The 19,040-nt window shown below is 38.9% G+C and overlaps 1 protein-coding gene across 3 annotated transcripts in view; it reads right to left on the reverse strand.

Annotated features, from left to right (window-relative positions):
- The window catches only part of LOC127630885 (titin homolog), a 61,461-nt gene extending 42,671 nt beyond the window's left edge, over nucleotides 1–18,790 (reverse strand). The window contains exons 1-3 of one of the 3 annotated variants that reach the window (XM_052108734.1): nucleotides 18,130–18,790; nucleotides 7,471–7,555; nucleotides 372–1,683 (exon numbers count right to left, since the gene is read on the reverse strand). In XM_052108734.1, the coding sequence (XP_051964694.1) occupies nucleotides 372–1,675 (1,304 nt within the window). In that variant the 5' untranslated portion in view covers nucleotides 1,676–1,683; nucleotides 7,471–7,555; nucleotides 18,130–18,790. Of the gene's footprint in view, nucleotides 1–371; nucleotides 1,684–7,470; nucleotides 7,556–7,940; nucleotides 8,079–18,091 lie in introns of those variants that run through there. The other 2 variants (XM_052108733.1, XM_052108735.1) reach the window with 2 other exon arrangements.
- Nucleotides 18,791–19,040: the final 250 nt, after the last annotated feature.

Below are 19,040 nucleotides of genomic sequence, written 5' to 3' on the forward strand. Positions count from 1 at the left end.
AGTCATTAGTTGGGTTAGTAAAATAACGAAATTATAATTTTTCATATAATTTTTGAAAATTATATAATCCCCCCGCCCCACCGACAACATCATCGTCCATCGCGATATTTTACTGTCAACATCGTCAACTGCCAATTTAGGGGACATCGCCCAACCCTACCTCTGCCTTCAAATGAACAACAAAGAGGTGATTCAAAAATGGTGAAAAACGTGTGACTAGTTAAGGACTAGAGACACTTTCCCTTATGCAGTACATTCATATAAATTTGAACCCAAAATCCAAAATGTTGATTTAAAAAGGTCCATGGAGGGTCCTATGTATGAGTAGAGTAAATTTTGAAAAATCAATTTAGAAAATTACTGGACCTTACCTTTTAGTGCGATCAGACACTAAGTTGCGTGGCTTATATTGTGGCTTCTGGGGCAGTGATGGCGTAGTAGGGACGTCTTCAGTCAGTTCTTTGATCCGTTGTTTCACGCCCACAGCTCCATCAGTGTCTGAGACAGACAGCAATGGTGAACGAGGCTCAGTCCCTTGAGTATCCACATGTGCCACTGAGAAGGGTGAGGAAGAGGAGTCCAAAAGCAGGCTGATGCGCCTTTTTATACTGCTTCCTCCTTCATCCTCAGGTTTAAAGTCATCTTTTGATTCCATCTTTTGACTCCATTTCTCAGGCTCGGGGGTCTTTTTCAGCCCTTCTGCCTTATCAGCACCATTTTCTTTCTCCCTCTGTGGTGTTTCTGGAGTGTTCTCTTTGCTGTCCTCCTTGGCAGATCGCCGGTGTTGGGCCAGCCCAATTGACTCAAATTTTGAGGTAAGGTCAGAGGAAAGAGGTCGCCTTTCTGCCCAACGAGGGGCAGGTGCAGGGGTTTCCACCTCAGGCTTAGACTGTGCTGGATTTGGGAGAAACACAGCTGACACCGGCCTGGGCTTTGAACCTTTAGATTGGGGCCGAAGAGCAGCAGGAGAATAGTCCACCTTGGCACCAGTATCCTCTTTACTGTCCTCATAATTCAGCCCAACCTCTGCTAGGTAACCCATTGATTTAGCACGAGTGATTGAAGTACCAGGTTGTTTATTCCATGAAGGAAAAGGCCAATCTGCACCTGGAGTGGAGGCGTGAACATCAGTCCTGGGTCTAGCTGGGGTGGCTCCAAAACTTGTTCTTCGCATTACATCCCTAGTTTGGGGCGTTGTAGATTTGTTGGAATCATTGGAGGCAATGGTAGATGCTGGTTTGAAGGGATGTGCCACTGGTTTGTTTGTTTGCCATGTACTAGGCTTGGGGCTTGTTTTAAAGGCAGTGGATGCAGGCAGATTTTGATTTGTGGATGGTAGAGTTGGTTTACTTGCTGGCTGTGGTTTAGGGGTGCTGGGTGGGTCTGGCTTGTAGGAGCCTGACCGAATGGATTCAGATTTAGGTTTTGGCTGTGGTTTGGGAGCAAGGATAGGTCGTATTGTAGGATTTTTCTCCACAGAAAAAGGTTTTGGGGTAAGTCTGGGCTTGGGGCCAGGGACAGGCTTACTAGGTTCTGAGGAAATAATAAGGGGCCCCTGGGGGCCACCGGAATCCTCCAACAAGCTCTTGTTGCTAGAGTCTATGAGAGGGCTGAGATGGAGACGACCCCCAACCATGCTTGGCCGCCCAGCATCAACCTCCACCTGGGCAGCCATCACAGCACCTTGGACAAGAACAAAATATATAGACAATCAATTAAATCAATGAGATCAGTGGTGGTATCACACATCAATCAAAAGCATTGTTTAACTCCAAATAAGTTTAACAGAATCTCTGCATTACATTTGGTCTCAAAAATAAAGATGCTATTCTTCTCACCACAATTGTACAATTATCTGAGTTACCGTAGACTTTGTCAGTTCGAACCAGTCTGGATGTTTTTTGTTTTTGCCACCATTTGGATTAAATTCTAGAGACTGTTGTGAGTGAAAATCCCAGGAGATCAGCAGTTACAGAAATACTCAAACATCCCATCTGGCACCAACAATCATGCCACGCTCCAAATAACTGAGATAAAATTGTTCCCCATTATGTTGGTTCCTGTGAACATTAACTGAAGCTTCTGAACCATATGTGCATGATTCCATGCACTGCACTGCTGCCACATGATTGGCTGATTAGATAATCGCATGGATGATTGTTGGTGCCAGATGGGATGTTTGAGTATTTCTGTAACTGCTGATCTCCTGGGATTTGCATGCACAACAGTCTCTAGAATTTACTCAGACAGTTTTGAACTGACAAAGTCTACGGTAACTCAGATAACCACTCTATACAAATTTGGTGAGAAGAACAGTATCTCAGAATACTATTCAGAGATGCGGGTTGCCATTGTTTTGGCGGCACGAGAGGGACCTACACAATATTAGGCAGGTGGTTTTGATGTTGTGGCTGATCTGTGTATACTGTGTGTGTGTGTGTGTGTGTGTGTGTGTGTGTGTATGCATGCATGCATGCATGTATATATCTTACTCTCTGTATATATATATACAGTGGGTACGGAAAGTATTCAGACCCCCTTAAATTTTTCACTCTTTGTTATATTGCAGCCATTTGCTAAAATATATATACAGTGGGTACGGAAAGTATTCAGACCCCTTTAAATTTTTCACTCTTTGTTATATTGCAGCCATTTGCTAAAATCATTTAAGTTTTCACAATCATTTAATCATTTTTGCACATTTATTAAAAAAGAAAAACTGAAATATCACATGGTCCTAAGTATTCAGACCCTTTGCAGTGACACTCAAATATTTAACTCAGGTGCTGTCCATTTGTTCTGATCATCCTTGAGATGGTTCTACACCTTCAATTGAGTCCAGCTGTGTTTGATTATACTGATTGGACTTGATTAGGAAAGCCACACACCTGTCTATATAAGACCTTACAGCTCACAGTGCATGTCAGAGCAAATGAGAATCATGAGGTCAAAGGAACTGCCTGAAGAGCTCAGAGACAGAATTGTGGCAAGGCACAGATCTGGCCAAGGTTACAAAAAAATTTCTGCTGCCCTTAATGTTCATAAGAGCACAGTGGCCTCCATAATCCTTAAATGGAAGACGTTTGGGACGACCAGAACCCTTCCTAGAGCTGGCCGTCCGGCCAAACTGAGCTATCGGGGGAGAAGAGCCTTGGTGAGAGAGGTAAAGAAGAACCCCAAAGATCACTGTGGCTGAGCTCCAGAGATGCAGTCGGGAGATGGGAGAAAGTTGTAGTAAGTCAACCATCACTGCAGCCATCCACCAGTCGGGGCTTTATGGCAGAGTGGCCCGACGGAAGCCTCTCCTCAGTGCAAGACACTAAAAAACACCTGAAGGACTCCAATATGGTGATAAATAATATTCTCTGGTCTGATGAGACCAAGATATAACTTTTTGGCCTTAATTCTAAGCGGTATGTGTGGAGAAAACCAGGCACTGCTCATCACCTGTCCAATACAGTCTCAACAGTGAAGCATGGTGGTGGCAGCATCATGCTGTGGGGTTGTTTTTCAGCTGCAGGGACAGGACGACTGGTTGCAATCGAGGGAAAGATGAATGCGGCCAAGTACAGGGATATCCTGGACGAAAACCTTCTCCAGAGTGCTCTGGACCTCAGACTGGGCCGAAGGTTCACCTTCCAACAAGACAATGACCCTAAGCACACCGCTAAAATAACGAAGGAGTGGCTTCACAACAACTCCGTGACTGTTCTTGAATGGCCCAGCCAGAGCCCTGACTTAAACCCAAATGAGCACCTCTGGAGAGACCTGAAAATGGCTGTCCACCAACGTTTACCATCCAACCTGACAGAACTGGAGAGGATCTGCAAGGAGGAATGGCAGAGGATACCCAAATCCATATGTGAAAAACGTTGCATCTGTCCCAAAAAGACTCATGGCTGTATTAGATCAAAAGGGTGCTTCTACTAAATACTGAACAAAGGGTCTGAATACTTAGGACCATGTGATAGTTCAGTTTTTCTTTTTTAATAAATGTGCAAAAATGTCAACAATTCTGTGTTTTTCTGTCAATAAGGGGTGCTGTGTGTACAATAATGAGAAATAAAAATGAACTTAAATGATTTTAGCAAATGGCTGCAATATAACAAAGAGTGAAAAATTTAAGGGGGTCTGAATACTTTCCGTACCCACTGTATATATATATATACAGGTGAAACTCGAAAAATTAGAATATCGTGCAAAAGTTCATTAATTTCAGTAATTCAACTTAAAAGGTGAAACTAATATATTATATAGACTCATTACAAGCAAAGTAAGATATTTCAAGCCTTTATTTGATATAATTTTGATGATTATGGCTTACAGCTTATGAAAACCCCAAATTCAGAATCTCAGAAAATTAGAATATTGTGAAAAGGTTCAGTATTGTAGGCTCAAAGTGTCACACTCTAATCAGCTAAACACCTGCAAAGGGTTCCTGAGCCTTTAAATGGTCTCTCAGTCTGGTTCAGTTGAATTCACAATCATGGGGAAGACTGCTGACCTGACAGTTGTGCAGAAAACCATCATTGACACCCTCCACAAGGAGGGAAAGCCTCAAAAGGTAATTGCAAAAGAAGTTGGATGTTCTCAAAGTGCTGTATCAAAGCACATTAATAGAAAGTTAAGTGGAAGGGAAAAGTGTGGAAGAAAAAGGTGCACAAGCAGCAGGGATGACCGTAGCCTGGAGAGGATTGTCAGGAAAAGGCCATTCAAATGTGTGGGGAGCTTCACAAGGAGTGGACTGAGGCTGGAGTTACTGCATCAAGAGCCACCACACACAGACGGGTCCTGGACATGGGCTTCAAATGTCAAACGTCTTACCTGGGCTAAAGAAAAAAAGAACTGGTCTGTTGCTCAGTGGTCCAAAGTCCTCTTTTCTGATGAGAGCAAATTTTGCATCTCATTTGGAAACCAAGGTCCCAGAGTCTGGAGGAAGAATGGAGAGGCACACAATCCAAGATGCTTGAAGTCCAGTGTGAAGTTTCCACAGTCTGTGTTGGTTTGGGGAGCCATGTCATCGGCTGGTGTTGGTCCACTGTGCTTTATTAAGTCCAGAGTCAACGCAGCCGTCTACCGGGACATTTTAGAGCACTTCATGCTTCCTTCAGCAGACAAGCTTTATGGAGATGCTGACTTCATTTTCCAGCAGGACTTGGCACCTGCCCACACTGCCAAAAGTACCAAAACCTGGTTCAATGACCATGCTTGATTGGCCAGCAAACTCGCCTGACCTGAACCCCATAGAGAATCTTGGGGCATTGCCAAGAGAAAGATGAGAGACATGAGACCAAACAATGCAGAAGAGCTGAAGGCCGCTATTGAAGCATCTTGGTCTTCCATAACACCTCAGCAGTGCCACAGGCTGATAGCATCCATGCCACGCCGCATTGAGGCAGTAATTAATGCAAAAGGGGCCCAAACCAAGTACTGAGTACATATGCATGATTATACTTTTCAGAGGGCCAACATTTCTGTATTTAAAATCCTTTTTTATTGATTTCATGTAATATTCTAATTTTCTGAGATTCTGAATTTGGGGTTTTCATAAGCTGTAAGCCATAATCATCAAAATGATATCAAATAAAGGCTTGAAATATCTTACTTTGCTTGTAATGAGTCTATATAATATATTAGTTTCACCTTTTAAGTTGAATTACTGAAATTAATGAACTTTTGCACGATATTCTAATTTTTCGAGTTTCACCTGTATATATATACACACACACACACACACACACACACACACACACAGACTGCAAAAGTCTTAGGCACATAAGATGTTTCACAAAAGCTCTTGTCTTATGGTTATTTACATTTTCAGCTTTAGTATGTCAATAGAAAATATAAATGTTAGACTCCCAAACATTAATTTTGCAAATACAATAGTTTAGAATAGGAGAACAGGGAACCCTGCAACAGATGCCATGGCCCCCACAAAGCCCCCCCACCGAACAGTGTGTCAGTCTGAGATTACTTAAAGAGATAGAAGCAATTGAGAAATTGATAAAAGAACTTAGGCAAATTCTCCAAAAAGCTTGGAACATCCTATCTGCAACAACCAAGAAAAACTGTGTCCAAGAGTAACTAGGAGAATTGTTACTGTTTTAAAGGCAAAGGTGGTCACACCGAATATTGATTTAACTTTTTTATGTTTACTGGACTTTGTTTGACATTAAATAATAAATGGAAACTATTTATGTCATTATTTTTGAACATTCATAACATTTTTCACAAGTGAACTTTTGCGCAGTACTGTGTGTGTGTGTGTGTGTGTGTGTGTGTGTGTGAGTATACGTACATATATATATATATATATATATATATATATATATATATATATATATATATATATATTGTTTTTTCCAAAAGTTGGCAGGGCAAGTAAGAATCTGAACTACTGGGCCAAACAGACAAGCAGAAAAATTTCTGTATTGTCGATGGGGCCTGTACATTTCATTGATGTAATTCTTAAACAAAACAAAACAAAACTTTATGGATACACTGGACTCCAAAACTAATTGTAGCCTTTGTAGAATTTTTTTGGAATAACAACCAAAATTGTAAAAAGCTTAAATATTTTCAAACTTTTATCAGTGACTAAATTATGTTCTTGCTTCAATATGTAATCCATCATCTACCAATGTTTACATTATGCAATTAAAGCTGGATCATTTTACATTCACATTGTTTTTTTCTCCATATGAAAGATGGAAGTTATCAGATTTTAAAAGTAACAAGTTGAGTTTTTTTGCACAAGATTTTCAACACATTTACTCTTTTGGCTGAAAACCGAAAATGGCATATTATGGCATGTTTGGCCAAACATTTTCCTGGCCGAAATGTCAGTGTTATTACTACATTTTAAAACCCCAAACAAATCAGAACAATAATTAAAAAAAAGAAATCTCAGAAATCTTTTTGTGGTGGGGTGTGTCTATGAACCCAAAGCAAAATCACATTGCTCTCTTACCCTCTTCCTCGTCATTGCTGTGGACTTTGCCTTGGCAGATAAAGAGCTCACAAGAGCACATCGAGCGCTTTACTGACATGCCATTAATCAGATGCAGTGTGTGTATGGCTGCATTAAATCAGGATGATTGGACATTGCCGAGGAGGGATGGATCAATTTGCTGAATTAAGAATGCAGACTGAGAATAGGTCTGTGTAAAAATCCTGCTTGGTTCTGCTACTTAAGGCACATACACATCAAACATTAGGAATTTATAGGAGGATCCAGTGAGCCATATGCACTAATGCAATACACATGTCAGTCTTGGAAGCCCCGTGCTATCATACACGTGTTCACATTCAGATGGGTACACAGATTTTTTCAATACACACCAATAAAACGTGCTTCATTTCACATTCACATACCTGTGTAAATGCACATGCGTATGCCATGCTTCTCAGTGCAGTTATCAAATTGTGCTTTGTCTGCAATTTTACAACACCACAACAATAACTCACCTGCTTGGTTGTCAACCGTCTGCAGTGGAGCCCTGGTTTCTGTGGTAACCGCAGAGTGATGTCATATAGGAGGCGGAGCCAGACTCTGTTGCAGAGAATACAGCATGGTCAGACAGATAATTCTGTACATCTAAGCATCAGTGTCCTTTGTAATAAACTACCACACATGCACAAACACAAACACAAACACACACACACACACACACACACACACACACACACACTTGTTGCCAGAGGGGCTGTGTGCTAATTAAAGCTTGATGTAATCACTAAACATCATGATTGAAAACTCAAACAAGAACGTTTACAAAGACTTTTGAGATGCATTTGTACACATAACACAGACACAAATACACAGTAAATACATACTTAAATGGAACATGTGTTGCAACATGCAAAGACTTAATCCATCTCTTTTTCAAACAAATGAACAAAGCAAGCAAACACATCGACCGAAGCAAGATATTTACCAGACCAATTGACCTACATCTACAGATCACCAAACAAACCATTTGATATGGCTCCGTTAGTGAAATCTTAGCTGTGTGGTTGCGCAAGGGGGACAGAAGTTGTACATGGAAGGAGGGGGGCAGCTAACAGACCATCAGCAAGAAAACGAGGGAGAAAGAGAAAGGAGGAGGATCCTGGTCAGAGTATGTGGACTGGCAGTCCGTAGACAGGAAACGCCTTTGCAAAGCTGGAATGTTTAATATCTACAGCTTCAAACCCAGTGTTTAGTGAAGTAGTTCTGACATTCCACAGAGACGTTTACACACAAACACAATATAGCCATTGAGATAGAAACATTAAAATAGACTTGTACAACCCTGCATGATAGCTATCCCTTTTTTCAAATAAAGTTATATTGTAGGATTACATTTGTCAAAAGGGTGTGCTGTAGATGTACAAATCTAGGCAGAGAGAAATCAGACTGATTCTTAGAAACAGCAATTGAATGAATCTTAACAAAAAACTAAACAAAAACAAAATGCTGAAATATCACCCCAAAATGCTAAGAAAAAAAAAAAAAAAAAAGGTTTATTGTGCATATACGCATTACAGTAATGGGAATGATAATATTTTGCATTACAGTAATACGACTTTTAGGGGAGATATGAGATCAACTGCCATGAAAATAATGTGACAGTGCAATCTTAATGGCTGAAATATGACTCAAACATTTCTTGATTCACTCATAGTTTGGATGCTTTTAGTCCATTTTTATTTAAGCCATTTATCCTAGAGGTCGACCGATAGTGGAATTTGCCGATACTGATAACTAAGGTGGTGAGAAAGGCAGATAACAGATTAATCTGATGATAATATTTTTAATAAATGTATAGAATGTAAAAAAAAAAAAAACATATTCTTTCCTTACTATGATGGGAACAGACAAAGAGTCCTAAATGAATAAAATCCCAGATGCAGTTTATTGTTCAACCCAAATTCCCAAAATAACAAGAAGAAATTAAGATTTGGTGCATAACATGGGACTTTTAAGTATAAACAAACCCGAAACACACCTGAACTCTTATTTTGAAATGATAAAATGAAAAAACTATCGGCAACTATCACCATAGATTTTTGCCAATAATGATAGTTCCAAAAAGCAACTATCAGTACTGATTTATCGGTACACCTGATATATTTGTCCTACTTTAAGAAAAAAAATCGAGGTTACAGTGAGAAACATACAATGGAAGTCAATTGGGTCAATTTGTGGAGGGTTTAAAAGGCAGAAATGTGAAGATTATAATTTTATAAAAGCACTTAAATTAATTATTCTATTAAAATTAATCCATTATTTAAGATGTAAATTAGTTTACATCATCAGTTTTAAAGTCATTTTAGGGATTTTAGATTTGAAAACATTACATTGTCATGGCAACAAAGTTGTAAAATTGGCTTTAGCTTTATCACACTAAAATCATGTTTACACAGATATGGTTTATGTCGTGTGTCTATACTTCTGAAACTGTGAGTATTTTAATGTTTACAGATTGACCCCCATTTACTTCCATTGTAAGTGTCTCACTGTAATCTTGAGTTTTGGATTTCTTAAAGAAAAGGAGGGGCGAGTCAAAATAATTTTTTGTGGTATTCAATATTATTTTTTATTTATTATTGAGCTGAACTTGTATTAAACCCAGAATATTCCTATAAATTCTAAATCACAATCCAATCTGGAGTCTGATACGCTCATGATCAATAATGTCTTGAACACCATGACTGAGCTGCTGCTTTTACTCCTCTGATCAATGCGTTTTGTACATACTGACATAAAGTCTCTTGTGTTGTTCTCATCATCTGCAGCAGTGACTCGAAGCAATATAGAAATACGCTTTAATAGATTCTTGTGTGCTGAAACCACTGAAGTCCACGAAGAAACCACTGCATAGTACTTGAACAGCACACAAGACTTTCACCTACTGTTGCACTTGTGTGCATGGTAGTGTGACAAAGTGATTTGATTTTATACCTCTAATCTGGCCAATAGCGCAGAGGTTCCCTTTTTTGTTTTTTGGTGAAGTCCCCCTTTGAAACAAGAAATAAAATTGCGCCCTACCCCATATCTGAGCTAAAATAATATATACATATATATATATATATATATATATATATATATATATATATATATATATATATATATATATATATATATATATATATATATATATATATATATATATATATATATATTATTATTATTATTATGAAAAAAAAAACTGCTTTTAAAACTTTAAATGAATTTTGTTTTAACTTCATGTCATGAAAAAAGTAATTGGAAAAATAAAATGAAGGACTGAAATGAATCTGAATGAACTTTTTGTCAATAGGCCTTCATTGTTGTTATTTCACAGTGTTACATAAATTAATTTAAACAAAGACATTTAAAGTATGCCTATATTCTTGTCAAAAAATAAAATTAATAAAGTGATGATACTTGCAGGAGGAGTAATGTTAATATGTAGTAGCTCACCCCAAAATAAAAATGTATCATGTAGTCATCCATGTAGTTTCAAACCAGTATGACTTTTTCATCCGTGAAACACAAGACTGAGGGATGAGAGGATCGTGATTGTGAGTGTCAAGCTTCAAAAGCACATAAAAGCACCATACAACTCAAACATTTAACTTTTGCACTATATTTCAATCCTTCTGAAGCCATGCACGGGAGAACGTCTTTGTTTACATATGTAAGTGCAGTGAGCAGCAAATCTAACACCAAATAAGGAGAAAAGAGCAGAGGAAAAGAAATTGTGCACATTGGTTCTTGCGTGTATATTGTAACCACAGCAAATTTGAATGTATGAAATTTAACGAGATTAGTGAGCCCCCTTTCGGTTCCTCCATGTCCCACTTTGGGGGCACCCCTACACTTTGAGCACCACTGGGTTAGTGTATTCTTAAGTTGACAAAATTAACTATTACCAGATACACGTAGTCCAAAAAGCACTTAAGTATATCAACAGCTTGTTAAACCAGCGACATTTTAGATGAGTGGCAATATAGGCCAGTACAAAATATGTCATGGCTATCAAATAAACTTGTAAGCTGTATGAAAAACGTTCCCACCATGTTGCTCTCAACATTTTGACCTGACCTTCACCATTAATCAAAAAAATAAATAAAAAGCCAACACCTTAACTAACTCCAGGAACATAAAATATAATTTAAAAGGGCAGCAAAATCACAAGATCTAATCTGAAATCATATTTCCAACAGTGGAATGTTGTTCAAGATAACCATCCACAGGCACAACACTAGCTGTCAATCATAAAGCATGAACTAACATCTTTCATTTGAACTGAACAAGTTAACAGAGCTCCTGAGAAAATCAGATCAGAGGAGTGACTCATGCTGTGGATGTAAAATGTGCTCATGAACAGGGAGTGGCAAAAAAAGATAATCAGGTTTACAAATAGATATACATACACAGACACAAATTGGACTCAATACTCAATGCACTGTGCTGTTATCAATGGGGAATGATTGTTCGAAGGAACCACAAAGATATAATGATTTAAGGAGTCCAATACAGAGAGATACTGTAACTAAACTCTTTAAGTCTGTTGTGTACATGCACGTGATGAGAAAAGCTTGGCTTGGTGTGTTCACACAAGAACTTGCATTGTTTAGTGCAAAAAACAACACAAGTTCTCATGTGAACAAGCTTCTCTTATAAACACAACGGATGACAAGATTTTCACTGAAAATGTACATAAATGTATTTTGTTTTTTGGGCGAACTATTCTTTTAAATGGCATTACCAGCCTAATTGTAATAATCAATAAAAAGGGTGATGTATTATTCAGTTTCTCCATAAAAATAAATAAATCAATAATTGAAAACATTTAAGCTGAAGTGTAATTTTGGTGCCCAGGGCTCAACGCTAAGGATGTATTCTACTGGCCCGGTTAAACATTTTCACTGGCCCAACACAAAAATGACAAATAGCAGTTTTTACCATTATGGCTTTAAAAAATATGTCTGAAGATAAATATTTTTTACATATTTTATGTTTTTAATACAATATCCTACAGTGGCCTGGGTAGCTCTGCGAGTAAAGACGCTGACTACCACCCCTTTGAGTCGCACGTTCGAATCCAGGGCATGCTGAGTGACTCCAGTCAAGTCTCCTAAGCAACCAAATTTGCCCGGTTGCTAGGGAGGGGAGAGTTACATGGGGTAACCTCCTTGTGGTCAATATAATGTGGTTCTCACTCTCGGTGGGGCGTGTGGCGAGTTGTGCATGGATGCTGCGGAGAATAGCGTGAAGCCTCCACACGCGCTATTCTCCATGGTAACGCACTCAAAAACCACGTGATAATGATGATGGTCTCAGACGCGGAGGCAACTGAGATATGTCCTCCGCCAACCAGATTGAAGCGAGTCACTACGCCACCACGAGGACTTAGAGCATTGGGAATTGGGAATTCCAAATTGGGGAGAAAAAGGGGAGAAAAAAAATACAATGTCCCCCAAAGTTTTATCACATTTATAATTTGCAAGATATGATTTATGCCTTATGTAATCCCATATATGCACTTTACAGATATACATTCATAAATACATAATATTAACCTTAGCCGTCCTGCCATTTACAAATGTGCTTTTAAGCCAAGAGTTCTGTGGAGGAGATGATGGGTTTATGGTCACACGTTTAGTCATGCTGTCATGCAACTTTTGCCCATGTGTAGTGTTTTCACAAGAAGGATCAAAGATTTAGTCACAGAGTTAAAGATTTGATTATTGGCTGAGAGAACAGACTTGCTAAATCGGTTATGATGTGTAATATACAGTAGGTAGATGTTAGGCCTGATCTGTGAGTTAACAATGTGTATACAACATGAAATCAGACAACCCAAACAAGACCAATACTGACTGATATACAAAGAACAAAAGCAAAAATACCTATATGGTCCAGAAATGACACATGTAACAGGTGTTTTATGAGGATGATATGAAGTAGACTGTTTCAAATATTTAACTCACCCTGCAGCTGAACAGATCTTATAATAATAGCCTAATAGCCATAATGATCTTGCTTCTTTTCATATAAAATGGCATTGTCATGTCGAATTAAAATTTACATTTTGAAATATTACCTAATTAAATGTATACTTACATTTTGGATATTGAGCAGCTTGTGATTTTCAGACACGTGTATAACTGGGGTTTAACAAAGTTTATTATGTCTCATTCGCCGCTTCATCTCTAAATGCGAATAAAACTAGCGCCCTGTCCCTTTACAAGAGCACATGATTGTTAAACAGACTATGCTGCATGGAGAGAGTGGGTTTTTTCCTGCTATTTTCTACACATTGGTAATAGCTGCTGCTAAGACACTTGAAAAAGATCGAGCACCGTGCTAAGAGAGTGCGCTCGGTTTCTGCATGATCTTCTGCACGACTGTGCATTGGCGCGTCCAGTATATTAAGCATTTGCGTGTCTTTGCGAGATAAATATACTCGCGCAAACTCCTCGGTTAGAAGACATCGTTCGATCTGTGTAATTTTTCTGCTCTCTCGCTTGTTGTTTGCTTGCACTAATGTTATAAATGCAGCACAGGCCTGATCGGGTAAGTGACAGTTCTAGCAACTGGCCCTAATCTTTCTCACACTGGCTCCGGGCCATCGGGCAGTCCTTATTGTCGAGCCCAGGTGCCACTAGCATCACTAAATGGAAATGCTAAAATAATCGCTGTTTTCAAACAGATTCCAGAAAACCTCCCTGTTGTCCATGGACCCTTTTGACAGACCGTGAAGTCCCTCTGGAACATTGTTGAGACTAGCTAGTACTTGGATGTTTTGATTTCATCAAAGGTGGTAAGTAGGTTTTATAACCACTGCAACAACATAACAGTTCTTAAATGCAAAAGGTTCCGGTTTTAATAGGAACAAAAACAAAAAAACCCTGACGTCACATTCTTTCCAGCGAATTTAGCAAAGAAAAAGCCTGAGGCATCTGACCAAAAACATAAAAAAAGCCAAACTGCTTGAATCTTAAATAAAATATAAATGAAAAAAAATGATGCTTTAAGAATGTTGCACTTTTTTCAGCATATGACAAACAGATTTACCACAGCAAATCTTTCAACTAACCTGGCAAGTACCTAGATATCAAGGACCAACCAATTGCCTGGAAGCATTCTTGACGCCACTGTGTTTCCTGCCTGAATGATTTTTTTCTTTCTTTCATCCTGCATGTGTGTACACCATTAACACTGGTCCAGCCAGTTTTGCAGCAGGAAAATACTTTACATATTCTACCTGAAGAACAAAAGCAATGAATGAACACGACTGGCAATGCTTCAATACACATCATGGAAGCCTCCCTAGTGTGGCTCATTACCTGCATCACCTGCACTTGAACCGATTCAAGTTCACCTGCACAACTGACCCGATTCATCAATCATTGTTAGGGACGAATTATGAATTGCAAAGGCCCCAGGGCCAATTATCTCCAAGTGCCCCCCTCATTTGTTGATGGGTTTTCGAGCAGGGGGATCGGCAAACTGGATTGTGCAACCTTAAATCCCAGGTCCCCCCCTGGCAGTCAAGGGCCCCTGGTAGTCAAGGACCCCTGGGCACTGGCCCAGTCGGTCATCCATACCTGATCATTGTGCGTAAATGAAACAGAAATGTCAACATAACAGAAAATCTTTTAAGTTCAACTGTGATTGAGCCAGGAAAGGCTACAGGGAAAGTGGAGTTTTCTTAGCACCACAAGCCCCAAAACAACTAAATGTTATTCGACCATCTGCTCTGACACATAAGCTACATTAACAACCTCCAAATATACTTTTTGCCAGAGGTACTCAATTGGAGGACTCCGGTCCGGATCCAAACCGAAGGACAATTAAATCCGGACAGAGCTCTGAAGTTTTGTGCTAGTTATCTGACACCTGGCAAGTTATAAAAAATATAAAAAAAAAAAAAATGTAAGCAACATACTGTCCTGACCTTTGCTGGGAAGGTAATGTAGAGACCGGACCTCTTGGAACTGTATGCAAATGTTTTAAAAAAAGAACAATGCTAACTCTATAACATGTATACAGTGCTACAATGTTACCAAGTACACAATTGATCCACTATATTTCACAGCTTGACTCGTTGGAGAAAAACTTGAATAACAACTACCTGAAATAAACAGCAAGAACTCACTTAATGTTTACACTAAAAACAATAATAATCATAATTTCAATGCATAATATATCCTAATAAACCAGATTCTGTAGTAGGTAAAGTTATTAGTAAACTTATTTTGCCGTGACAACGCCTTTTCTGAAAGTTTAAACTAAACGAAAGTTTTAATTTTGATGGTTATGCAGACATTACAGTAAGACAAACAGCTAGCTAGCTAGCTATATGCAGATAGTCACTAAGACAGACAGACAAAGAAAGAGCAGCTTAAAGCAGATTAAATGCTTTTTTTAGGGTTTGTTTACATTTGAATTTTTGACAGTTGGAGTTTGAATTAACGAACATTCCATCAATGCATTTCTATGGGGTTTTTCCCATTTTTTATCATCTATTATGCGAAAACTGTAAAGGTGGTCACAGACCGGATGAGAAGCACCACGCCACGTCGCAGCTAGGACACAGCACATGTATCAAACACCACCAGGTATGTTGATGTGGTTCAGCAGGCAGACAGTAAACACTAAATTTACCAAGGTTTCCCTTCTTCAAGAATGAACAATGCTAGAGTAAATAATCTATGTCCTTTGATAATGATTTGGGTCAAATTTAATGTAAAATATGTGAGTTGTGCTCTTTGGCGCGGCAGAAATTTGAGCAGCCTCCGGAGACGTAGCTGGGCGCCACCGACAAGGGGGTGTGTTTACCTTCATTGAAAACAGTTGTTTCAAATTTTTGAACGTGCTATGTCGGCCACCAGAAGTATCCGCTATGCGACCCCCTTAAGTTAAAATAAAAAAAATAACAAAAAAAGTTTAGGAAAAAAATAAAGTTTGGAAAATAACAGTATAATAAACCACAAGCAAGTATGAGCCTTTTACTGTACATTAACACTATGAGAAAATGTAGAAAAGAAAAGTCCCAAACATTTAAAGCTTAAAATAAATGTAAATCCATAATGGAGAATAAAGGCACAAAGACACGTACACAGAATTACCCCTATAGCAAAGTTTCAGCCAAAATACCCTAGTTAATACAGTTATTGTTCCTACTGAAAAATCATAACACGTTTAATTTAAAATTGGTATTTCCTTCAAACATTGTATACACTGTGCACAATTATTAGGCAAGTGAGTATTCTGATCTTATCATTGTTTCCATGCAAATTTTCCAACTCCAATCCATATAAACTTGAATGCTGATTGGATTCAATCATTTTCAGGTGGTATGTATTTGTGTAATGAGGGAGGGTGTGACTAACACCTTATATCAAGGTGTGCATAATTATTAGGCAGCTTCATTACCTCAGGTAAAATGGGCCAAAAAAGAGATTTAACTGATACTGAAAAGTCAATAATTTTAAAATGCTTTTGAGACCGATGCAACACTCTTGAAATAGCTAAACTATTGAGGCGTGACTACCGAACAATCAACCGTTTTGTTGCGAATAGTCAACTGGTGTGCAAAAAATGCATGGAGAAGAAAAGGCGCAAATAAACTGCCAAAGACTTGAGAAGAATAAAACGTGAAGCTACCAGGAACCCATTTTCCTCCAGTTCTACCATATTCCAGAACTGCAACCTACCTGGACTGTCCAGAAGTACAAGGTGTCAAGTGCTCAGAGTCAAGAAAGCTGAAACACGACCACCACTGAATATATTCACAAGTTGAAGCATCAGGATTGGGCAAAGAAATACATGAAGACAGATTTTTCAAAGGTTTTATGGGCAGATGAAATGAGAGTGACTCATGTGTTCTGGATTGATGGGCCAGATGGATGGGCCCATGGCTGGATAACTAATGGACACAGGGCACCACTTCGAGTCAAGTGCCAGCAAGGTGGAGGAGGGGTACTGATATGGGCTGCTATCATTAAGAATGAGGTAGTTGGACCTTTTCGAGTTGAAGATGGACTGAAACTCAACTCTCAAACCTACTGCCAGTTTCTGGAAGTGGAACAGGAAGAAGTCCTCAGCATTCAAGAAAGCCATGATCTTTATGCAGGACAATGCTCCAACACATGCATCCAAGTACTCCACTTCTTGGCTAGACAGCAAGGGCCTCAAAGATGCCCAAATAATGACTTGGGCCCCCTTCCTCACCTGACTTAAATCCTACTGAGAACTTGTGGGCCCTTCTCAAATGTGAGATTTACAGTGAGGGAAGACAATACACCTCTTTGAACAGCATTTGGGAGGCTGTAGTTCCTGCTTCAGTGAAAGTTGATCGTGAACAGATCAAGAAACTGACAGACTCCGTGGATGGACAACTCATTGCAGTTATTGAAATTAAAGGTGGCTATATTGGTCACTGCATATTTTAAAGAGCCCAACATTTTTATTTAATTGTCATTTTGTGTTACTTATTTGTTGCACCTACTCTAAAAATTGAGAATAAACAATTGAGTTGGGAGAAAATATTTGTGTATTTTAGTTGCCTAATAATTGTGCACATTATATATTCCCCTGAGAAAGACAAAATGCACTTTTTCGTTGTTAACATTCAGGTTTGAGGTTCAATAACATTTTGGATTGACTGAGAGCATTGTGTTTGTCCAACAATAAAATTAATCCTGAGGAATACAATTTGCCTAATAATTGAGCAGTGTAAAGCCTCACAATCTCTTTCATTTTGCTTTAGCCTATTTCTTTTAGCTGTATCTCTATTTTGTTGGCAGTGTTAGCTATTACCAGATTACCAAAATGTTCCCAATTAAAAATGTACAAGTTCGTCACTGTCTTCATTTCGCAATTTGCAGTAGAACATAGTAAGCTATTTTGGCGGAAACTATGGTTTCCATGGTGTGTTTCGTAATGAGCAGAAATGTAAATAGCTCGTCATTTGAGTTTCTTTGTTAGCTCAGCTGAGTTGCCTGGCCTGCTTTATAACCAATTCACTTATTCGTCTGCAGATGAGACACAAATGCAGGTAAAACTCACAAACACGGAAAAGAGAGACGTTTCATTTCATTAACGCACCTTATCAAGAACTTCCAATAGACGTCTGTCTGTCCCACCTGCGTGTGTGCTCTTTGGGATGTGAGCTCAAGCAATCCTCGCTGGTGTCCTGTCGGGAAAGACTGAAGCGTCCTGTTGATCGCGGTCTGTGTTCGTCTTATCCGCCGGTGACTGGCTCGTTATTTGGGTGCTCTATCTTGACGGTTCTCACTGGGACACCATTCTTTATTACTAACGCTGGCTCCGATGGTTATCTGGCAAAAGTGTGCGGTCTTTCTATGAACACTATCGCATGACTGGCTCACACAAACTTGCTGCGGGAGCCGGAAGGTGGTGTGGGATCGCATTGCACGGAAGGATGGAGGATTTGTTTTGGTTCGCCAGACTGGGACAGTGTGGAGGGGGAGCGTCATTCAGTGCGCCGCCTTGTGGAGGATGATAAAGTGACATTCAGCATGTGTTTTGATAGAGGATCTCGTTCACAATCTGTTCTGTGTGCATATATGCAAAAGTCAATTATTTTATTTTAACATTTGTAATGAGTCTCATAGTAATTCAGGTCATAATTGTATTACCCCTGAGTACAAATAAATAATAAAAATCCAACTTTTTTTAAAGCATTTAAACCATTCACATGTACCTGTTAACATATTAGCTAGTTTTTATGTCTGAGATGATATGTACTCCAAAACAATTGTGATGTGATCTGAAAATAGTAAAAAAATAAGTTTGAGGTGGTGTTAACAGTTCACATTTGAAACTTTGTTGTGGATTATTACTGTAATTGGTTGACAGTATTAGTGCCATGGTATGTGGATGAGCGGGTATTATACAAATACTTCTTTATTACGCACATGAATATTTAGAGTTCCAGTCAGTATGACAATAGGCTATTTTACTAAAAATATTGTATCATATGATATAATGTTCTTGAGGATTACAGTAAATAGTAGAATGCCTGATATGACAG

The sequence above is a fragment of the Xyrauchen texanus genome, chromosome 37 (assembly GCF_025860055.1).
Source record: "Xyrauchen texanus isolate HMW12.3.18 chromosome 37, RBS_HiC_50CHRs, whole genome shotgun sequence".
NCBI lineage: Eukaryota > Metazoa > Chordata > Actinopteri > Cypriniformes > Catostomidae > Xyrauchen > Xyrauchen texanus.